We start from the raw sequence: 25066 nt of genomic DNA, 5'->3' as shown, positions 1-25066 counted from the left end.
CACCCTGTTACCCATGCAGCCTCCAAATACACGTAAAAAAATAGCTTGAGACGAAATACAGTCAACTCTCATTGTAACAAATACCATTACAATGGGGAAAATATCGTTTTAACGAAAACTTTTCTAATCCCTCGGATAGGTTTACATAGGAACAATATAAAAATATGGAATTCCTTTGTAACGAAATTTCGTTATTACGAAGTGATTTCTCGGGTCTCTTGGAGTTCCGGTCTAATGGAGTTTGACCAAAGCGTATTAATAAAGGGTCTTTAATACGCTTTGGGTTTGACTGTATTTCCCCCCAAAAAAATCGGACATTTTTGTAGTAAAGTAATTGAACTTCAACAATATTTGATCTGAAAAAAGTCCTTTTTATAATGGTTATGTCCTTTTTACTTTTATAAATTTTGGAAGGAAACAAAAGGAAGAAAGGATGGGGAGAAAAAGAAAAATGGTCAAGACGGGCTCGGCTGTGCGTAAATGCCTCGAAATTCCACTTGTGCGCAAAGGGATTAGTGCCTCACTCTCAGTTTTATGACAAAATTTCACATTTATGAGACGTATGACTACGGCACGAGATTAATCTATATATATATAGCTTTCAATATTAAAATATTTCATTCATACGAAGCACAATTTCAATTATTTGACATTTTCATTTTGATTCGAACTCCAAATCTTTGGCATTTAGACATTTCCAGCTATCAAATTCAAGCAGTTTTAGCAGATTGTGTAGACCCGTCGCTGAATTGGTTTTGTATGCTTATTATCAACACTAAAAACCATAAATTTTAGGTTGACAGATACAAAGAGGCGCATTGAGCGGGTTATGGACATTTCAAAGTGAAGACTTAACGTGAGAATTTATTGCACTTTTTGTAGAAATCAGCAGATGCAGTGGGTCTCTAATAAACGGATTTAAATTGCTTTAAATGTAGTCATACACCTTTTTTAAAAAAAATTTCTGATGTCCACAACATTGTTCTTGCAGGATAGGATGAAATTAGTAGGGCAGTGAAAAGGAAGCATTACAGTATCGATTAAAAAAACTTTAAAGATGTGGTGTCAATTTTGGACGAAGTCCCAATACAGGGGCAGCTCGAGCTTACCTGCCGCCCGGGTGCGAAGTCTCATGTGCCGCCCCTACTGGCAACCCTGCCAGGAGTCTGATAGGGATTCGGTGAAGGGCACCTGGAAATATACCTGATTTTTTTTCAGAAGAAAGCCGCACATAATTGTTTACTGTGCAAAATGTGCGTGACCATACGTTTTGAAGTAGAAAATTTTTTGTTCTAGAAAATTTTTTGTTCTAGAATTATTTTACCACTCTTAATAAATGCCAGATAACTTAATCCTTGAAAGAGCACTTATTTTTGTGAGCCATCATCACTTATCCTGTGAAGATGATATTTAACGGGGTAATTTTTATTAAGAAAATTTTTTCAAAGGTGTTTCTGGTATTCCAGGGGCCGGACAAGTGAAAAACCAAAATTTTCCTTTGCCTTCATTTGACTATTGTGGATCAAATTCTGAGTGAGGGTATGGGCCCCTAGGCTGGGATCTTCAGCAGGCCCCCTCCCAGTCAGATTTCTCACGGCCCCTTCTATAGTTAATTTATAGCCTGAAAAAGCCAAAAAAGTATGAGAATTATCCTGGGCTCTTGCGGGGGCCATGGGTGAAGGAAACAAAATGGCCCTTGTAATAGAGTAAACAGGGTGGCACTTTTCCACGCGACCCATTGCGGCCACACGAGGCACCGCTTAAGAGGATGCTAAATCCGGGGTGAATGGGTAAAAAAAAATTCAATTTGCTAAAAAAAAACCAAACTGTCGGCTCTGGAGGGGCGCAAAATCGGAAATGAAGGGCCGAAAAAATGTTTTGTTAAGAATTGTTTGGATACATTGTGAGGGAGGTTCATGACCTTCTAAGGGTAGGGCTGACATATCTCCAGCTTGAGGCACGGAACTAAATCGTTATAACTTTTATTTTTTCACTCTATAAATTAACTGTAGAAGGGCCCCGTGGAAAATCGGGCATGGGCCCCACGAAAGATTCCCTGACGCAGGAGGTAGGGGCTATGGAGGGAGCAATACGTAGGAGGTGCAAAAAATAAGTCCGACACGGGTACAGATTTTGTCTCGAGCCGCCCAGATAGCTTACATTCTTGTTTCTGGTATTACGATCAGAGGCCTTGTCTATTTTCTCAACGTTTCCGTTGTCGAGGTATAGTAGGACTCAAAAGCGTGATGTCGTGAATTTTTACTGTGTTAAATTTTGTTGTCTTAAGTAAAGGCTACGCTGCCGCCCGAGTGCACCACCGCACCCTCGCTTAAGCCGCCCCTGTCCCAATACATTATCACAGCAATGTAGTTTTAAAAAATTTTAAATTTCGCGGGTATTTTTCACCATGTATGATTTGATTTCTTGGAGTTCGTTATAACTGAATTCGACTTTATTTCTTTTTAGCAGAGGTAATGGATTGGCACCCCCTTTCAAAATTCATAAAAAAATACCCCAGAGCAATCATTCTCTATTCGATTTTTATAAATATATTCCCCATCAGACCACTCAGTGCTGGCTGAAGATAGCTTTGTGCTAAACTAGATGGCTATCCATCTGTAATTGCATGAAAACGATGCGTTTTTTTACAAGCTTACATTTTTCCACCCATCTACTTCTTGAATTACATTTACTACCAGCACTCAAAAGAATGTCAATGAATGATCAACAAATCTTTGTCTGTTTTCTTTATGGCAGCCCTCTTTGAATGAAAAGTCTGAACGCACAATCTTCTGTCTTTACAGTTATTCCATTTTGCTTAAACCTCTTCTATAGTTTGTGTCAGGGCCTACTATCACCCCCCAAGTCGTAAAACCACCGAGATTACATGAACCACTTTTTTTTATTTCCTTCCTCATGTTAATGTTACTTGAATGGGGAAAAATTACGAAAAATATATTTTATGCATTTTGTTTGAAATTTAATTTTTTTAGTCACTCTGACTAAAAAAATTTAATGTCACAAATTGGCCGCTGTGGTGGTCGAGTGGTTATAGTGAAGGACTCGCGATGCGAGGATCCGGGTTCGAACCCCACAGTGGTGGTCTGCTGAAGTCTGCTGTGGTTCCCAACTTCAAGGCGCAAATGTGAGCCGATCTCCCTGTTAATAAGTCTCGCCACAGAGAGCAACAGTCCTACAACGATAAATCATTCAATCATAACACTTCACTCATAGTTAGAAAAACTGGTGGCAGATGGCAGCACTACACATAACAAGCATTACAGAGAAACAAAAAACTTCACGTCAGGTTTCACTACACGTACACGCACATTCCCGCATGTACCGATCCGTTGGGGGGGGTGTGGGCGGGGTAGGGGGGTGGTGTAGCAGTAGTAGGTAGGGCCTCCAAAACATGGCTCTCGGGGATCCATGATGTTCTTAAGTCAGCCACCTTGTTGGGCACTTTGCCTGTTGTGGCATTGTATTTGTACTTTGTATTTGTACATTGTATTTGTATAAATTTTTTCGTGGCCCCCCATATCAGTAGCCATGGCTCCCCTTTTGCAAGATTTTCATCCGTGGCCCCCGGTTGAGAACCACTGGCCTAGATGATAGATGGCGCGATTTGTCGATGGCTCTCAGAAATATTGAAATCTGTTGGCAACGGCAGATGATACCGGTTTCGGTTTAGCGCAAGGACATGCGATTGGTGGAAAACGCGGAGGGTTGGCAGGAACATTCCAGAGGGTTCTGCTCCTCCAGACAGTGGCGTCACAAACCTGGTAATATGAAATAGAAATTTTTAGAATATTCTTTTTCTCGAAGTTTCAACCAGAGCTATAAATAGTGAGACGATCAAAAGAGAGAGATTCCAGATTAGAGAGATTTGATGAAAAGTCAGTTGTGTTTGAACTTTGCAAGAAAGTGGTTAGCTCTCTGATTAGCTTGTAAATACGTGTGAATTGCTGTTCTGTAAATCTGTGTTTGCCCGTCGAACCGCTTCTTGTTTTGCAATCTCGAAGTCTTGTGGAAATTATCCAGAGCAATATATATATATAGATAATGACATGTCCTGACTGACATCGTTTTGCACATAAGCAGCATCAGTAAAACTACCATGATAACTCAATTCCCAGCTGTGTTCCACTTCTTCTCACCACAGGGCGTGAGAGAATTTTTAGCTACTGGTTCCTCAGAGTGATGTCGATCAACAGACCATCAATTTCTAATGCTAACCAGTTTGTAATAAAGGCAGGAGAACATCAATATTAGTGATTCTGTAAAAAATCATATTTTTAGAAGCAGAAGCATACAATCGTAATTATTTGCTATAATCATACTAAATACAATAAAATTGTAATGGTTGGAAGATATGACATTATTTTGCATTGAAGACGCATGAATTTTTTTATGAACTTTATTTATTCTTTGAACTTAGTGTTAATTTCATGAAGGAAAATGCATACAGAGCTGTGCTGTAATCCTTGTATTTGGAGGGGGAAGGTAAACTATCTGCAGTCCTCTGAACTACTGGTCGGAAGACCGAAGTTAAGGACAGTGTTCAGTTCGAAACGTGCTGGCCGGGGAAATTAACTGCTACCAGCATCGCGGGTTCAATTATTAATTTGAAGAGCGACAAAAAAACTTAACGTGTTTTTATTTACATCTTTTCAAAGGAACACTCCAAGACTGGACTGGACTCGCCAGCTTGACAAAACTAACTGTTGCCACTCACATGAACAGAAAAATAATAATAATTATAAAAAATATCCGAAAAGCCCATACAAGACTTGACATCCTCCCACCTTAAGTTGTTGGAAAACAACTTAATCCTCATCAAAATCTAAGAACAAACATGATATGCAAAATTGCGACTTCAACTCAAAGGCAAAAAAAATTATTTTCAATTAGTCAAAATAAAAAAAAATGAGACAATTTTCAAAGTTTCAGTCTTGTAGGAGCTTTTACTGTCCTGCCAGACCTAGTCTTCACCTCCTTCATCTTGGACCTTTGAGTATCATCCGCTGAGACTTCTAGGAGGATAAGTCTCTGAACTGGTCTCAGGCATTCACCCTTAGATGTTTTCAGCCGCACCAATCTTTTCACTTGGTCTCTGCCAGGCAATATCTCTGTTACCAGTCCCAATGGCCATTCGATAGATTTTGTTGAATCATTTCCAATGAGCACAATGTCACAGCATTTATCTGCTTGTCATATTTCTTACACTCACCCCTCTGAATCAGAAGCCCCAAATATTCAGATCGAAATATTTTCCGAAGGTCATTTACCAATTGCTGTCGATACTTCATTCTCTTATTAAGACTTTTTTCATCAATTTGATCAACATCAGGCACTCCAGTTTCACAGATGTCTTGCAAGAAACTGTTTGATGATAGCGGAATTAAGCTACTATCCACAGTTGATACATGGGTAAGTGGTCTAGAATTCACTATTGACTCAGTGTCACACAACACAGTCAAAAGTTCTTCATATGACAGAAGAGATCGACCAAGAACCTTTCTCAAAATCTGTTTGGTAACACCAATCAATCGTTCCCAAAAACCACCCCACAAGGCAGCAGTAGGTGGGTTAAAGAACCACTGAATTCTCTTTGTAGTGCTATGTCGGGCAATTTCATCCCAGTCAACCAGTTTCAATTGATTGGAAGCACCCACAAAATTGGTACCGTTATCACAGTAAACAATAGAGGGCCTACCTCTACGTGCAATAAATCTCCGAAAACCTTGCAGGAAAGCCTCAGTAGATAGAGATGATAAAAGTTCAAAATGAACAGCTCGAAATACAGCACAGGTGTATATGCATATCCACGCCTTGATATTTCCCTTCAAGTATAAGGGCCCAGCTGTATCGATTCCAACAATCTCAAAAACACTTGCGTCTTTTATTCTGTTTTCAGGCAGCGAAGATGTTGGAGCAGTCAGTGTCTGTTTGGCATGCCTCAAGCAAACAACACACTTAGCCAAAACAGATCTTACAGTTTTTCTTGCATTCAAAATCCAATAATGTTCTCTTAGAATATTCAACAGCATCTGAGTCCCAGCATGCGAATTCTTCTTATGCTCTGTCATTATTAGTCGCTTTACCACCTTGTGGTCTGAAGGCAAAACGATAGGACTGCGAAAATCAAACGTATCTTTCCTGTAAGTTATCTTGGTTTTCAACCTCAAAAGTCCATCATTATCTGTGAATGGCATTAATGAACTCAATTTCTTTTTGTTCTTTTCATCCAAGAAGTATTCGTTTTGCACAACTTTCAGCAACTTGATTTCTGCTCTTTTGACTTCTTCATACGATAATTCTCCAGTCACTCTCAAAGATTTAGAAACACGACAGTTAGAAATAAATCTCAACATCCAGGCCATCATTCGAATCATCTTGTCATAGCTTGAGAAATAGTAGTCGAATTGAGATGCATCTCCATCTCCTTCAGTAGTTGACTGGCTCAATGAACAAATAGTTACAGAACTTGATGTAGATTTCTTTTTTTCTCTTAAGATAGCATCTCTGTCAAATACAAGTTCTGTAGCAGGCCACTCTGCTTCTGGTTGTGAAAGCCATGTAGGTCCCTTCCACCATTTATTCGACAACAATTGTCTGGCTGAACAGCCTCTTGATGGTAGGTCAGCTGGATTGCTAGTCCCTGGAATATATCTCCAGAGGTCTGGATCTGTCAACTTCCTTATCTCCTGTACTCGATTATGTACAAAAACATTCCACGGTTCATTTTGTTGTATCCAGGTCAATACTGTGGTAGAATCAGTCCAAAAATGTTGTTCAATATCCTTCCACTGGAGCCCCTCTAAAACAGATTTACATAAGCGAGCTCCCACCGTGGCAGCCAACAGTTCTAAACGAGGGATAGAGACGGGCTTCACAGGAGAAACTCTAGATTTAGCTGCCAATAGATGGACTTTGATGCCCTGCAAACACGTAACACGAATGAAGACTGCAGCGGCGTATGCATAGCCACTTGCATCGCAGAAGGTGTGAACACTAACACTTTTCTTACTCTCTGATTCATGCAAAAAATGACGCTCAATGGACACATCCCTCAAAAGAATAAGGTCCACATACCAATCCATAAACTCCTTTTTCAAATCATCTTTCACCTCATTGTCCCATGACAAGCCATCCCTCCACATTCTCTGTAACAACAGCTTAGGTTTCAGCAAAACAGGACACAAGAAACCGATAGGATCAAAAATTTTGTGTGTCACAGAAAGAATTGTCCTTTTGGAAATCTTATCAAATTCGTAAGTCTCCAACCAATCCAAGTTCATTTTAAGAACATCTTTTTCACGATCCCACACAAGTCCTAGAAGTGCTGTGAATTTATCTGGGTTGTCATCTCCTGTGTACTGCCATCCTCTCAAATTGAACTTTCCATCAGCCATGATTGAACGAGCTTGTTCAATGAAATATGGAATTTCAAATTCATTATCCAGACTGATGACAAGATTATCAACATAGAAGTTCTTGAGGAGTTTCTCAGCAGTGTGTTGGAATTTTGAATAATTTAAGTATTTCTTCAAGTGATGATCCAGAACAGCTTCTAAGAGAAATGGACTACTTTTGACGCCAAATACAACTCTAGAATGACGCAGGATCATCAAGTTTTCCTTCTCATTCCACCACAAGAAACGTAGATAATCGCGATCTCCTGGACGTACACTTATTTGTAAAAAAGCCTTCTCAATATCTGCAGTGAGCCCATACTTGAATTCTCTGAATCTTAGAAGAAGGTTAGGGATCAATTCCAACAAGTTGGGACCAGGTTCCAAACACTGATTTAAAGAGGGCGATCCTACCTTCCTAGCTGAAGCATCAAACACAGGACGCACCTTGAAGGTTCCTTGTTTCTTGACAACCGGTCTATGAGGCAAATAATGTTCTTTTTCTACAGCTTCATCTGGTACTTCTTCGATGATACCTAAGGACGCCCATTCCTTGAAGACATCACCATATGAGTTGAACAAATTTTCTGTATGGAGTCTCTTGGTCATGGTGTCCAACCTCTTTACAGCCAAGTCCTTATTAGAGGGTAGGGGTGAATGATCTTCACGCCAAGGTAGAGCAATTTCATACCTGCCATCTGTATTCACCTGGACAGTCTCTTCAAAAAATTGTTTGGTCAGAAACTCCTTCTCTTGCTTCAGTTTTGTGGCAGCGGGATCAGTTATGCCAAGCACATCAAGGTCGAAAAGATCTGATATCTTGGATTCTTTTACAAACATTGCAATGGTCGTTGCTGCTACTGTATCTCCATCTTCCAAATACATATTAGTCTTTCCCAGCAAAGTCCATCCAAGACAGGTCTCCATAGCAACAAGTCCACATTTGAGAACCCTTTTCTTTCCAGTGAATAATCTTCCCGCCACATCAGCTCCAATCAACACGTCAACACCTTTTGTATCTTCAGCATCTTCCACAAAAATTTTCATAGATCTCAATTCCTCCATCCAAGGTCCATTCTGTGCTGAAGGGATGTTGTCACAGATTTCGTCTTGTTCAAGAGCATCAAAGTTGCAGAGGAATTTACCATCCAAACTTCCTAATTCTATCTTATATACATTATGAACTTCTTCACCAATTTTTCTCCCACCAAAAAGAGAATGAGAAAGCACTTGTTGGCGCAAAGGTACATATCCTAAAACAGAAGCTGTCTCTTTTCTAATGTACGATTTTTGAGAGCCGGTGTCAAATAATACTCTCACCTTCAAAGTACGCTTCCCTTTGACTAAATAACAATTAAGCGTTTGCAACAGTACTTTCGGATTTGATTTGGAGAACTTAGCCAAATTGATTGACTCTTCTTTATGTAACTTCACAGCATCTTTGACACGTTCACCTTGACACGTCCCTGTAACTGGTTTGTTACTTGCTAAATCTGGACACATAACAACATGGTGACCCTTAGAACAAATAGCACATTTCACAAATTGTTTACATCTGACAGCTCGATGAGACCCCTTCAAACACTTGAAACAATGTCCCTTATCTTTGAGTAATTTTTGTTTATCTGCAAAAATCATCTTTTGAGCCTTGAAACAATTTGAACTTTCATGCTTACAATTGCAAAAAACACAAACTTTTCCATCACGTACACTTGAAGTAAGCAAACTAGCGGCAGTGGGCACCTTCTCACAAGTTGCTCTATGAGATCCTCCTTTATTTGGCAACACTTCCCTCAAACCAAATCCAGCCATTGCGAGATTGATCCGTTCTTCAGACTCAACTTCAGATTTAACAAACTTGAGCAAGCTCTCCAGTCGGATCTGTGGATCACTTCGATGTTCAACATTTGGACTTCTCTGCCAAGCTCTGAGTAGCTCCTCTGGAAGACAGGATTCCACTAGCGGAAAAAGTAGCGCAGCACTTTTCTCAGTTGTAACTCCCAGAGTCTCGAGGGCACGTATTTGTGACTCCAAGCTATCATAAAGTACACATAACCTGTCTGAATAACCTTGAGATGTGGCATTCTTTAGAACCAACTTCAAAAGTTCCCTGACGTACACCTCTACCAATAAATCATCACGTCCAAACCGACACTTCAAACTGTCCACTGCCTTCTGATAATTTTCCCCGGTGGGTGGAAAACTTTCCGCCACCTCTCTCGCACGAGATCCTTCCACCGTTGATTGCAACAAGTACTGGAACTTGTCCGATTCAGCAATGTCCTTGTCCACGTGGATCTTTTCAAATTGGCTCCAGAACGGCAACCATTCTTTTACCTCACCATCAAATTTTCGCAACTCTAGCTTCGGTAACCTAAACTTTCGGTCCATAACATTTTCACGAATTACCGAGGTGTCAGCACTGCTGTTTCCGTGATGAGGTGTATCGATGATTCTTTGAGCACTTAAACGAATTCTTAAAGCTCTATCACGAAAATCCTCCACAATCTCATACTCAGCCTCAAATTCGGCTTCATCCAGAAGGGCTAAAATAGCCGTGTGCGTGCCGTCCAACCGCTCTGCCTTAGAAATGTTCAGTTCTGCCTCTACCGCCACTGACTGCACATCACTGGTAGAAAGTAACACTTCCAACTTATTATATGATTTCGTATAAGCAGTTCGTTGTGCCGCTCTTGTTTTCTTCAAAGTTTCCATTTCGCGATGAGAAACACACTAGAAACAAATTACGGGAAATACTACACTATTAATCGAAACAGTCCCGCCGAGGGTACCAAAAAATGTTCAGTTCGAAACGTGCTGGCCGGGGAAATTAACTGCTACCAGCATCGCGGGTTCAATTATTAATTTGAAGAGCGACAAAAAAACTTAACGTGTTTTTATTTACATCTTTTCAAAGGAACACTCCAAGACTGGACTGGACTCGCCAGCTTGACAAAACTAACTGTTGCCACTCACATGAACAGAAAAATAATAATAATTATAAAAAATATCCGAAAAGCCCATACAAGACTTGACAGACAGCTTCAACTACTAGTAGTTGATAGCAACCAAGAAGAACTGCAAGTCTCATGACTTAACGTCTTATGTCCTTAACGTCTCATGACTTACAATAGTAGTTGGAGGGAAAGAAAAGTTTTGGTTTCAAGAGTAACAGATCTTTAACCAATCGGGATGCCGTTTGAACTCTACAACTCTTCCTAATCATTTACCAATCATTTTTCTGCAGTGGTTGTGGCAGCGATTTCACATAAATAAACTTTCTTTGTAAACAGAATTTTTTCCGATGGATTTTTTTCTCGCCAAAAATGATTGCCACCTGTGCTTTGCAATTTATTTTTTTACACCGATAATGCTAGCTAGTTTACGTATTTTGTAAACAGGATATAATAATAGTAAAAATGTGTTTTTTGTCCGAGCTCATAGACCCCCCACACCCCCCTTGTTGAAATATTTCCAAGGACCCATGCTTTTGGATACTCGAGGAAACAAGTATCTGAGGCCCCAGCTGCATAGAAGTGGGTCTGATATTGATAAAACACCGAAATTTGAAAATAAATAAAACAAAATATAAAATTATAAATTAAGGTCACTGGTTGAGGCCCCCCCCCCCCAATAGCAATTCTTCCAAGGGCCCTGCTGAATACTATTTTTAATATTGAGTGCTACCTAAAGATAAATTAATTAAATGATTTTTTTGATTATCCAATTTATTACTTTGAAAAGACTTCATTGGAACAAGGAACTGCAAATTCTTTTTGGAGCAACTAAATTTCAAATTAGACAATTTGTAATTAAAAATAATTAACTGCCTTTCATCTTATTGTAATTCTGGTATCTTGAACTGTGGGTTTTTACTCAGTCTTGAGAAAGTATTATCAGAACATAGTTTTCTATAAATGAGCACTTACCCGCTCTAGAACACTTCAATATTTTAAAAATATATATATGTTTATATTAAAGATGTTTTACCAATCTATCTGTTTCATACTTAGCTTCCAACAAATAACTTCACCCGATAACGGTCGTTTGACTGTGTACTTCATTTCAGTTAGTTATTAATGCAAAGCCACAACAATCAAAATGCCCAACGAGGTGGCTGAGAAAAAGATGCCCATAACAAACATGTCATAATTTGATGACACGGATGTCATATATTTCTAAAATACAGCAACCCAATTAAAAATGCAATTACAAAAACTATATAAACGTGATAAAATAGAAAAAAAAATTGAAACATGTCTTAGAAATGAGGAACTTGTGCAAATGATTTGTCATACAAAAATATTTTATTTTAAACATATGTTCATAGAGAGCTATCATAATCACAATTAATTTGAAATTTATGTTTATTAGAAATTGCAGCATTTCAAGAATAGATTATTATTGAATAAAAATACTATCTGGGATTCATTAATTTTCATCTGCATCTTCAAATGTTGATTTACCTGAAATTAGAATGAGAGAAAAAAAATCTTTTATTATGCTTATCAATCTTAAAAATGTTGCACATTTTTTTCAAATTATAACAGTCTTCAGTTGTATAAGTACACATAAATTGTGCGCTATAGCACTTTCAGGTGACCTGCCACCATTTAATCACAGTAAGAACCAAGATATATCAACTGTGTTTGTAATGGAGGCGTGGCATTGCATACAGATGCACATGATCATGTCCAGATGTGTCTACCAAGGGCTTAGCAAATAACAGGAGCCAAGTCACCATGGCAAAAAAAGAATTCATATTGGCACCTAAAATTTTCTATGCGTGATTGTTGAAGAGGTTCACCGGACGCGGCCGGAGATGTAAACGAACTAGTTTCGTAGCACAACATATTATATATTACTAGGCATTATAAACAGGACATTGCGAAAATGATAATAATAACCTTTTCAATTAAAGAATTACAATTTAACTTTATTCATTCATTGAAAATACTTCGACACGGTGAATTACACTAAACTCGATACAATTTATATGAAACATTGGACACTCTCACTTCACCAAATTAAACACACAATAATTATATATATAGTTTGAATCACTCACCGTCATCTCGGGGCAAGGTTTCCTGCGTCCCCTACATTGAGGGATCTCGACCCGGGGTTAGGAGGAGAGAAAGAGTAAATTAACGACTCTTCAAGCGTGACATGTTGGTCGTCCAACCTCCAGCAATACTCTCTCTCTCTGGCAAAAGCCTCGTGTATTCTCAAACCCAAGTTGGTGAAGACCTCTGCTATTGGTCAAAGGCAATCGCCTGATTTCTGTAAGGGGTTTCATTGGCCCAGAGGCACAATGTGTGTGTCTGTAGAGTTGTGATTGTGTTATGTAATTCGTACTTATTCGGTGCTCAAGTGCGTCTTAGAAATACCTGGTGAGGGAAAAATAGAGCACACGTGTTGCATCCCATGTATTAAATTGCCATGTATAGACTGCCATTAAATTTGGCTGACACCTAAAATGGTTTCCTTTTTTTTGAGCCCTGTTTCTACCCTAAAATTTTGTTCACAGAGATGAAGCAAAAAACTATTTCATGCTGATTTTAGCTTCACTCAAACACATTCTTAGCATCAATGCCGCTCATGTATTGTTTCCCTCTCATATTTCAATAAATTTATAGTTAATTTCATCTTGAATTGTCCCTTTATTTATCGATGGTTCGTTTAGCGGAATATGCAGTGCTAGTTACCCTAGACCAGTGTTTCCCAAACTTATTCAGTCCATCGCCCCCTTTTCAAAAACAAAATTTCTCATCACCCCCCCTGGAAGAGATGTTAAAACCCCACTTTTTTAAAAGTTGAAAGATGCAGTGACAAATTTTTGATTTTTTTGCATTATTGTTTTCCTGAAACATTTCTAGTATAAAAAGGGTTAAAAATAATTACAATTAAAAAAATTACAGTAAACTTCATTGCAAAACAAAAAAAAAATAAATTTGTGAATTATAAAATTATAAACATACATATAGCACAAAGCCACCTCTGAGCCTTCTCAGCCACCTCGTTGAGCATTTTGCCTGCTGTGGCGTTGTATTTGTATAAAACATATGCATTTATTGTGATCAATGTAATATTCGCATCACCCAAAAAATATCCATTAATGTTGAAATTATTTAAAAATACAGACGCAAAACTACAATTGTTACTTAGTTTTAATAAAAATAATTTTATTAATAGATGTTTTCTAAGTGTGATGATTATCGCTTGGTTTTATTAAGCAGCATTCTCAAATCCTCACAATTGAATATCTGTAGGTGATTTTGATTTTTGTTGAAGAATTTGTGACTGCATTAAAATGTCTTGCACATGAAAAATCCTCTCAATAATAACGGACACTCACGGCAGGGCTGTCTTAATGGAATCTCCCCCCCCCCCCTCCCCCCGGCCAAGTGATTTTTTTGAGGTCCTGGAAACTTCTCAAAAAATTCAACTACTTCTCGTTTTTCTGAGGCCCCTCTTTTTTTCAAGAGCCCATTCGTTAAGCCGGCACTGACTCACGAGACAGAAAAATTTCACTGCTAACGAGGAGTGTCTGTGTTAATAGATAGTAAAATAATCAGTCTCATATCTGGAGTCCCGTTGACGTAATTCAAAAAGCGTTTGGTAACTGGAGGTGTCCGCTAAAAACGGGGAGTGTCCGTTTTATGGGAGGTTCCACTATATATCCCCATAAATTGCAGGTACATTGTTTGCTTTTGCAGCCAGAAAAATTAACAGCCATCTTCAAATTTGAACCCGTCAGACCGTCTTTTAATGCTATTCCTGTCAGTTTTTCATGTAAATGTGATACTTTTCTTTTCGATCTCCAATAATTATCGAAAATTGTTATTTTTTCATTCAGTACAGATTATTTATTTCATTGAAGATTGTAAGGATCTCTTGGGAATACATGATGATCACGTTACATAAAAAATAAATATTTTAATCTCTCCCCAAGCCCCCTCTCCCTATTGAAATTGTCCAAGTCCGTCGGAATGCACAATGGACATGAATGGGTGCAGGTGATCAGACAGGATGCTTACGTACCTGTCACCTGTCAGAGTCGTATCTAGACGTATCATGGGTCCCATATCATGCCAACTGCACACGCCCCATACCATCACAGAGCCTCCACCAGCTTGAACAGTCCCCTGTTGACATGTAGGGTCCATGGATTCATGAGGTTGTCTCCATACCCGTACACGTCCATCAGCTCAAAGCAATTGGAACCGAGACTCGTCAGACCAGGCAACATGTTTCCAGTTCTCAACAGTCCAATGTCAGAGTTGTCGGGCCCAGGCGAGGCGTAAAGCTTTGTGTCGTGCAGTCATCAAGGGTGCACGAGTGAGCCTTCGGCTCCGAAAGCCCATATCGATGATGTTTCGTTGAATGGTTCACACGCTGACACTTGTTGATGGCCCATCATTGAAATCTGGAGCAATTTGTGGAAGGGTTGCACGTCTGTCATGTTTAATGATTCTCGTCAGTCGTCGTTGGTCCCGTTCTTCCATGACCTTTTCCCGGCCACAGCGATGTCGTAGAATTAATTTTTTACCGGGTTCCCAAAATTCACGGTACACTCGTGAAATGGTCGTACGTGAAAATCCAAATTTCATCGCTACCTCGGAGATGCTATGTCCCATCTCTCGTGCGCAGACTATAACACCACGTTCAAACTCACTTAAATCTCGATAACCTGCCATTGTAGCAGCAGTAACCGATCTAACAACTATGCCAGACACTTGTTGTGTTATATAGGCGTTGCCGATCGCAGCGCCGTACTCTGATTGGTTCCATATCTCTTTATTTGCATACGCATGCCTGTGTACCAGTTTCTTCAGTTTATATACAGCAGACTCTCGGTAACTCGACACCCTAAAAGTACCGACAAACATGTCGACTTAAGCGGATGTCGAGTTAGCAGGGTTTCGCTGTAAATTTTTGTCTGATCGTTTTTGTGTACGTAATTATACGCATTCCAACAATTCGATTGAATAAAATAATAATTCTCTCATTAATTTTAATTCGGGGTTGCTTCATAATAGAATCAAAACATATATAAACAATTTACCTCATCAAAAATAATCAAGTATATTTGTTTGTTTTTCTTTCCACAGAGAGAACAAAAATTCTTCTACACCTTTCAGTTTATCCCGCGATTGTTATTCTTTTTCCTGAGTGTGTAGGAATCGACGTATCACATCTACAGCTTATAATGCATCATGGCGAGATGGTGCACATACTTCTTCATCTGAACTTTCTGTGTGTGATTCTATTTTTTCGGAACATGAAGCACTTCCTCTTTGATTGATTGATTCTAGAATATCATCGTCTTCTAAAAGTCCTGAAGTTACGAAGTCAACGTTCAAAAATTCATCCTCTATAAAATCACCTGTAGCGTTATTTATGCTTTCTCCACACGTAATTTGAGAGGAATCTTCGGAAAAACTATCGTTTTCCAAAGACTTAGAACAAAAACCAACATGACGAAATCAGTTCCGAATGCTTTCGTCGTGACTGACTTCCACGCAGAATCAATCATTTCTAGCATCTAAAACAAATTTTTGCGTCCATTCCAGCATCCACAAATTTTTTTGGTCTGTAATTTTATGTAAAGAGTTTTCATACTTAGGATAATTCCTTGATCCAGTGGTTGTGAAATTGCAGTCGAATTAGGTGGTAAAAAGCATAATTTTATAGCAGAAAGGTCCGCTATTTTTGGATGTGAGCGGTGCAATTATCCAAAATAAATAAAACTTTTCTTTTCTCACTTAAAAATTTTCTATCTAACTTCCTCAACCATTGTTCGGAAATCTCTGATGCCATCCATGCCTTTTTGTTGCCATCATAGTCCACAGCAGTGTCCACACATAATATGCAGTGCTAGTTACCCTAGACCAGTGTTTCCCAAACTTATTCAGTCCATCGCCCCCTTTTCAAAAACAAAATTTCTCATCACCCCCCCTGGAAGAGATGTTAAAACCCCACTTTTTTAAAAGTTGAAAGATGCAGTGACAAATTTTTGATTTTTTTGCATTATTGTTTTCCTGAAACATTTCTAGTATAAAAAGGGTTAAAAATAATTACAATTAAAAAAATTACAGTAAACTTCATTGCAAAACAAAAAAAAATAAATTTGTGAATTATAAAATTATAAACATACATATAGCACAAAGCCACCTCTGAGCCTTCTCAGCCACCTCGTTGAGCATTTTGCCTGCTGTGGCATTGTATTTGTATAAAACATATGCATTTATTGTGATCAATGTAATATTCGCATCACCCAAAAAATATCCATTAATGTTGAAATTATTTAAAAATACAGACGCAAAACTACAATTGTTACTTAGTTTTAATAAAAATAATTTTATTAATAGATGTTTTCTAAGTGTGATGATTATCGCTTGGTTTTATTAAGCAGCATTCTCAAATCCTCACAATTGAATATCTGTAGGTGATTTTGATTTTTGTTGAAGAATTTGTGACTGCATTAAAATGTCTTGCACATGAAAAATCCTCTCAATAATAACGGACACTCACGGCAGGGCTGTCTTAATGGAATCTCTCCCCCCCCCCTCCCCCCGGCCAAGTGATTTTTTTGAGGTCCTGGAAACTTCTCAAAAAATTCAACTACTTCTCGTTTTTCTGAGGCCCCTCTTTTTTTCAAGAGCCCATTCGTTAAGATGGCACTGACTCACGAGACAGAAAAATTTCACTGCTAACGAGGAGTGTCTGTGTTAATAGATAGTAAAATAATCAGTCTCATATCTGGAGTCCCGTTGACGTAATTCAAAAAGCGTTTGGTAACTGGAGGTGTCCGCTAAAAACGGGGAGTGTCCGTTTTATGGGAGGTTCCACTATATATCCCCATAAATTGCAGGTACATTGTTTGCTTTTGCAGCCAGAAAAATTAACAGCCATCTTCAAATTTGAACCCGTCAGACCGTCTTTTAATGCTATTCCTGTCAGTTTTTCATGTAAATGTGATACTTTTCTTTTCGATCTCCAATAATTATCGAAAATTGTTATTTTTTCATTCAGTACAGATTATTTATTTCATTGAAGATTGTAAGGATCTCTTGGGAATACATGATGATCACGTTACATAAAAAATAAATATTTTAATCTCTCCCCAAGCCCCCTCTCCCTATTGAAATTGTCCAAGTCCGTCGGAATGCACAATGGACATGAATGGGTGCAGGTGATCAGACAGGATGCTTACGTACCTGTCACCTGTCAGAGTCGTATCTAGACGTATCATGGGTCCCATATCATGCCAACTGCACACGCCCCATACCATCACAGAGCCTCCACCAGCTTGAACAGTCCCCTGTTGACATGTAGGGTCCATGGATTCATGAGGTTGTCTCCATACCCGTACACGTCCATCAGCTCAAAGCAATTGGAACCGAGACTCGTCAGACCAGGCAACATGTTTCCAGTCCTCAACAGTCCAATGTCAGAGTTGTCGGGCCCAGGCGAGGCGTAAAGCTTTGTGTCGTGCAGTCATCAAGGGTGCACGAGTGAGCCTTCGGCTCCGAAAGCCCATATCGATGATGTTTCGTTGAATGGTTCACACGCTGACACTTGTTGATGGCCCATCATTGAAATCTGGAGCAATTTGTGGAAGGGTTGCACGTCTGTCATGTTTAATGATTCTCGTCAGTCGTCGTTGGTCCCGTTCTTCCATGACCTTTTCCCGGCCACAGCGATGTCGTAGAATTCATTTTTTACCGGGTTCCCAAAATTCACGGTACACTCGTGAAATGGTCGTACGTGAAAATCCAAATTTCATCGCTACCTCGGAGATGCTATGTCCCATCTCTCGTGCGCAGACTATAACACCACGTTCAAACTCACTTAAATCTCGATAACCTGCCATTGTAGCAGCAGTAACCGATCTAACAACTATGCCAGACACTTGTTGTGTTATATAGGCGTTGCCGATCGCAGCGCCGTACTCTGATTGGTTCCATATCTCTTTATTTGCATACGCATGTCTGTGTACCAGTTTCTTCAGTTTATATACAGCAGACTCTCGGTAACTCGACACCCTAAAAGTACCGACAAACATGTCGACTTAAGCGGATGTCGAGTTAGCAGGGTTTCGCTGTAAATTTTTGTCTGATCGTTTTTGTGTACGTAATTATACGCATTCCAACAATTCGATTGAATAAAATAATAATTCTCTCATTAATTTTAATTCGGGGTTGCTTCATAATAGAATCAAAACATATATAAACAATTTACCTCATCAAAAATAATCAAGTATATTTGTTTGTTTTTCTTTCCACAGAGAGAACAAAAATTCTTCTACACCTTTCAGTTTATCCCGCGATTGTTATTCTTTTTCCTGAGTGTGTAGGAATCGACGTATCACATCTACAGCTTATAATGCATCATGGCGAGATGGTGCACATACTTCTTCATCTGAACTTTCTGTGTGTGATTCTATTTTTTCGGAACATGAAGCACTTCCTCTTTGATTGATTGATTCTAGAATATCATCGTCTTCTAAAAGTCCTGAAGTTACGAAGTCAACGTTCAAAAATTCATCCTCTATAAAATCACCTGTAGCGTTATTTATGCTTTCTCCACACGTAATTTGAGAGGAATCTTCGGAAAAACTATCGTTTTCCAAAGACTTAGAACAAAAACCAACATGACGAAATCAGTTCCGAATGCTTTCGTCGTGACTGACTTCCACGCAGAATCAATCATTTCTAGCATCTAAAACAAATTTTTGCGTCCATTCCAGCATCCACAAATTTTTTTGGTCTGTAATTTTATGTAAAGAGTTTTCATACTTAGGATAATTCCTTGATCCAGTGGTTGTGAAATTGCAGTCGAATTAGGTGGTAAAAAGCATAATTTTATAGCAGAAAGGTCCGCTATTTTTGGATGTGAGCGGTGCAATTATCCAAAATAAATAAAACTTTTCTTTTCTCACTTAAAAATTTTCTATCTAACTTCCTCAACCATTGTTCGGAAATCTCTGATGCCATCCATGCCTTTTTGTTGCCATCATAGTCCACAGGAAGAGTTTCAACATTTTTAAAGCACTGCGGGTTTTTTGATTTTCCGAATAACTAACGGTTTCAATTTTTCAGAACCGTCTGAGTTAGCAGCCAACTGTCAAACAATCTTTGTGTTTTTTACCTCCTTCACATTTTTTGCCTTTGAGGGCAAGCGCTTGGTTAGGCAAAATGCGGAAAAATAAACCTGTCTCATCACAATTAAACACATCTGCATCTTTATACCCTTCTATCATTGGTTTCAGAATATTATTCTTCCAATTATCAACAGTTTCTTGAGATGCAGACATGCTCTCTCCACAAACTTTCCTAAAAACAATGCCATGGCGCTCTTTGAATCGGGTCAACCATCCAAGAAATCGTAAAACTGAGTTCCACCGAAAACATTCTTTACAACAGACGATATCAAAACTCCCAATAGATAAGATTTTCATCATTATTGGATGTTGACAATATCCACACTTTTTTTTACCATGAAAAGAATGAAAGACCTTTTTTGGATCCACTAAAATGATAAGCCGGCCAACAACCCCCCCCCCCACTCCCAATGCACAAAAGGGGACCCATCATAGAGAAGAAAGAAACAAAGGATTGTCAAAGTACCCATGAATAATGTCAAAAAATTTTTAGAACTGGTAACACAAGGACAATTGTAAAAACCAGTCGTGGTAAAGTGACAAAAATCGTAATCGACTTAAGCGGAGTTAAGCCAAACATGTATCGAATTAGAGAGGTTTCCCTACACTGAAATTAGTATTGTGCCAACCAAGGGAATAATAGGTGTCGAGTTACCGAGAGTCTACTGTATAATGTATTAAAAATGGAATTGATGCAAACTACTTGGCGGCATCGATTTTATAGTGACCGTCTTAGAAATATGTGCACATGGCTATCCCATTAGAATTAGTGTTGTTGTAACACACTAAATACGCAATCAAATTCACACTCCCTGGATCATGGGGGTCGGCAACCAAATTTACCTGGCAATCTACTGCTTTATGACTTTTCCCCTTCGAAGTGATCAGAGGTTGGACACGAGTCCCAGCTATTTCGTTGTTTTTATTTTAAACACTAGAATACTGCCAAAAAATTATTCTAGTTTTGTCTTTGAATTGTCGATTGGATTTTTACCAATCTTGTACATTTGCAATTAAATACGTTTACAATTTAGAATTGCAATAATACTTTTCCTCATAAATTAAAGAAAGAAGCAACAATAAAGGCAAATAAAGAGGAAAACGCTATGAATTCTCAAAGCATCTCATTATACTATGGGTGCAGTCTTCAAAGAATGAATACAACCACTATCAACGCAGGCCGGGAATCCCACTTGGGTTGATTACCAAATTATAAGCACATCGAAAAAAATACATCAATTCACGTCAGAAACTGTGGTCAGAATCAAGTGTCCTTCGCGTGGGCATTCTGCCCACGGAGATAAGAGCCTACTTTGCTCTTATTCATTTCGATTAGCAATAACACTAATAAATGATTTGAACTCAAAATGTTCAACAATAAAGCTTGTAAAAAAATTTGATCATGAAAATAAATTCATTTTTATTATTATTATTATTATTTGTATAAATTCATTTTTGAAATTATCAATCTTGGAAGCTTGTGAGACATTCGTTGGTGTTTCTGGTTTGTTAACCAAGTAAATTCTGAAACGAACTTGAACGCAAGTATGTTTTGTTATATTACCTTATTTTCTGTCATGTTATTTCGGGTGTGAACCAGGGTTTAAGCTGTATAAAAAATTCCTTTCGCAAAAAAGCGATTATGGGAGGAAAAGCTTTAGCAAAATGCTGCAATGTTAATGTAATGTTTGATGGTTGAATGTCTCATTGCATACCTCCTGTACGCATTTTTGCGAAAGTGGCTGCTACTTTTTGCACATTCTACGATTTTCTTTCGCATTTTGCAAAAAATGCAGCCGTATCTTAAACCCTGGTGTGAACTGTTCGATAGAGAAAATGGAGTTTCTCGCCAAAGAAGATAATGAACGAATGAAAAAAAGGAGACATCTGATATTTTATTTAGATAATTTCCTATACAAAACATTATCTCGGCATTATATTCGCTGGGTAAACGAAATATTTGGACTCAAATCACAGAGGCCCTAATTCCTGCCTTGCCCAGGACCTCTTTGTGTCTAAGTCGGGCTCTGGCTCTAGTTGTCATTTATTTTTCAAATCGCCAGAGTTACTACGATATTATATAGGTCCATATTTTAAGAAAATGTAATTGAGTATACAGGACGACAAGCAACTTTATGCCTCCCCCCCCCCCTCCCAGTGGCGTCGGACAAGCACCCACGGATGTTTGTAGAACGGGTCTGAGCACCCACAGAATTGATTCAAAAATCGAAATTTCCTACATGAATCTCAAGACGGGCACCCACACGTTCGAAACACTTCCAACGTCCCCTGCCCTCTGCAATATTTTTTTCATGTCGCCGCCTCTGATAGATAGTACTGCCCAAGTGCCTTACATAAGTCATGAAAATCGGTCAGTATAAGAGGATTTAGTAATATCAAAATTTTGATGGAAAAAAATACATTATTGTACTTACTGTGTGGATTACACAAACATCTTCCACATTACATTCATTTCTTTCCGAACACCATCGAAATTACAAATGCAAACACAAAGGTTCCAAGAGGCAAATTGCCCAAAGAGGTGGCTGAAAGGCATATTTGAACCATGAAATGGAGGTCCATCTTTTGTGTAACAAACACTTTAGGTATGTGACTTTTTTGCACGAAAATTCAAGACTGCTCGTTTGTAATTCATATTTTGGTACTTCCTCACACGCTATGTTTGGGTTTAAGTAATTCACAAACTTGAACGAATACATTACAAAAAATTTTCTATTACAGCAGTTCCTCAAAGTGAGCATCAGGGATCCTAGTAGTGTCGCGTGACGAGCTGTTGACCATTGGTGTTTGCGTCTGTTCCTAAGCGGTTCTTTTATATAAAAAACCATCATACAACAAGACCATAGCCGTAAGTGAATTAACAGGGATGCTAAAATCATGCCCTTCAAGTGCATCCTGCAGCAGGTTCCTGAGTCCGCGGTTCTAGTGTTAAAACACAATAGTCCAAAATAGTCATATTGTTTCAGCTACACTGGTGAAATAAATTAAGAGAATTTGCATATTTTATCGAATTTCATGAAAAGAACTGAACTGAATGTAAAATCACTGCTTCTAGACAAAAATGCAAATCTTGTACGTCAAATACGTAAGCGTACACGTGTGTGTAGGCGGAGCCAGTAGAGAAACAGGCTTTATAAGCGTGCGTAAGTTAAGACGCATTTCGTTCGCTAGCACACCTCAGCGAATTTTTTGGTGTTGTTTTGCGCAATCGGTTAATTTCAAATTGTAACAGTAAAAATGAGTAACCACCAACGTTTAGATGATGGAATGAGGTGGCGAATTGTGGGGAGGCTAGAAGCAGGCCAAATCTCAAGTCCAGATTTGTAGAGAGTTCAATTTAACGCCCAGCATCGTGTGTAACTTATGGAAACAGTTCCAGGATACCAGAATCCATCGAGAGAAGGTCTGGGCAAGGTCGTCCAAGAGCCACGACGGCCAGAGAATATCGCCATTTGTCGATTATAGCGAGGCGTAACAGGAGTGCTACAGCTTCTCATGACTTGTATGCAGCCACAAGAACCTGTGTATCAAGGGTGACTGTTTCCAAAAGACTTCATGAGAGAGGGCTGTTTGCAAGAAGACCTGCTGTTTGCGTCCCGCTCACTTCTACGGACAGGAGAATCCGTTTATCATGGTGCAGAGACCATAGAGATTGGAGTATGGATCAATGGGCGACCGTTCTCTTCACTGATGAGTCCCGGTTCAGTCTAAGCACCGATTCTCGGCGTACATTCATATAGAGAGAAGCAGGGACCTGCTACCTACCCTCCAATGTCAGTGAAATCGACCATTATGGCAGAGGAGGTGGTCTGGGCAGGCATCACGTGTGTATTACAATTATTGAATGGTTATTTGTTTTGTATTGTATCAATGTATGTACATATCAAATTTCATTAAAATCGGTACAATAGTTCTAGAGATAATCAGCCAAGTCTGCAAATTCTCTTAACCTTTTAACGGCCAATGTTCCCAATTGGGAACATACTTTTGATTAATTCAAAAAAAATATTTCTCTTTAATGAAAATAGCTGATTTTTTTTCCCTGAACATATAAGGTTCTGAACTTAATTTAGAAAAGACAAAAGTTATTCGATTCAGCTCTTATCATATCAATTTATTATTCTAAAATCACCCATTTTCAAGGGAAATTATCTGTAAGTTTATGTTTTAATTATTAAAATAGTTTTTGTAAACATACATGCATCTCAATTTTTTTTTAATTGTAGAATATTGCCAAGAATAAGAATTGCTCAATGAGAGAAAAAAAAAATTTGTTTGAATTCCAGGGAACTTTTCCTACGATTGTTCCCAATTGGGAACATTGGCCACTACTGACTATTCTAAAGTGCAATGCAGGGGAGTGGCATTCCGAAAAAACAATTTATTGCTTTTTCCTTCTCTCTGGTGTGTCTCAAAAGGAAGGAAAAGTATCAAATTTCACATTCCGATGTTTACATGCAGCACCCCCTTTTTTCTGTGACTGACTTTGCCCCCCCCCCCCCCGATCCCCTCCCCTTCAACCTTCCCTCTACGTTTTGAGTAATTTTGTTGGTACGTTGGTCTTTCAGTTCTCAGTTGATATCTGGTCTTGTGACTTTCTACACTTCTTTTTCCCATCTTTTTTGTTATACTAGTAGCTTATTAGACTGAGTTTGAGAGATTCTGATATATCACATCTCTCTGATGAAGAATTCGAAATGTGCCAGCTACTGCCTGATGAAAATGAGCGGGCTACAGATGAGGAAGATATCGATGACAACATGCTTGGCCCGGTCGTTCCTGCAGATGTTTGTGGATATCTGTGTTTTAAAATCACCACGTAGTTCATTTGTGGGTGAATTTGTAGATCCCATCAACATGCCTTCTGCATCAAAATTGCCTTCCAAAGATCAGATAATTACCCAGTCAAAAAATAAGAAAACATCATGTGTCAAGTGCCAAAAGACTAAAATTCATTCAACCGAAGTGGAAAAAAAGTACTGCATTCGACAAAAATATAAGTGAACCTACTGGAGCAATCAGTCATAAGTTTCCTGAGCTAAGTGCAAGCCGACTCGATTGATATTTTTTTTCAAATTTTTACCGCAAGAGTATCTCAGTTACTTGGCTGAGATGACAAATATTTATGTCGCACAACATGGATCGAATTTGAAAATTGAGTGGAAAAAAATCGCAAAGTTTTTTGGATTGGTTTTGCTAAGTGGGTATCACAGAATACCAAGTGAAAATGATTACTGTACTGGGGTACTTTCAGTAGACACAGCAGTACCGATTGTCCCCACTGTTATGCCGAGAAATAACTTTAGAGACATAAAAAATAACTTCCATTTGATGGATAACTCTTTGTTACAACCCGGTGATAAGTTGGCTATCTATGATGAATTAAATGAAAAATTCACACACATTCGGTTTGAGTTGTTCCATGATAAACAAAGCATCGATGAATCAATAGTACCGTATT

General features: G+C 38.7%; 2 protein-coding genes across 2 annotated transcripts in view; one reads left to right on the top strand and one right to left on the bottom strand.

Moving 5' to 3' along the window:
- Polr1A (RNA polymerase I subunit RpI1) overlaps positions 1-25066 on the top strand; it is a 553279-nt gene that overhangs the window by 41325 nt on the left and 486888 nt on the right. The gene's annotated exons all lie outside the window — the stretch shown is intronic.
- LOC149069389 (uncharacterized) lies at positions 5133-10130 on the bottom strand. Its single transcript, XM_089250023.1, has one exon. The coding sequence runs from the start codon at positions 10128-10130 to the stop codon at positions 5133-5135; it is 4998 nt and encodes a 1665-aa protein (XP_089106149.1).

This window comes from Pholcus phalangioides, unplaced genomic scaffold (assembly GCF_987345545.1).
Source record: "Pholcus phalangioides strain wild (caught in Gottingen) unplaced genomic scaffold, Ppha-v1.0 ptg000022l_1, whole genome shotgun sequence".
NCBI classification, from domain to species: Eukaryota; Metazoa; Arthropoda; class Arachnida; order Araneae; family Pholcidae; genus Pholcus; species Pholcus phalangioides.
Note: the sequence above shows the minus strand (reverse complement) of the source record. Positions and strands in the feature narration are given on the sequence as shown.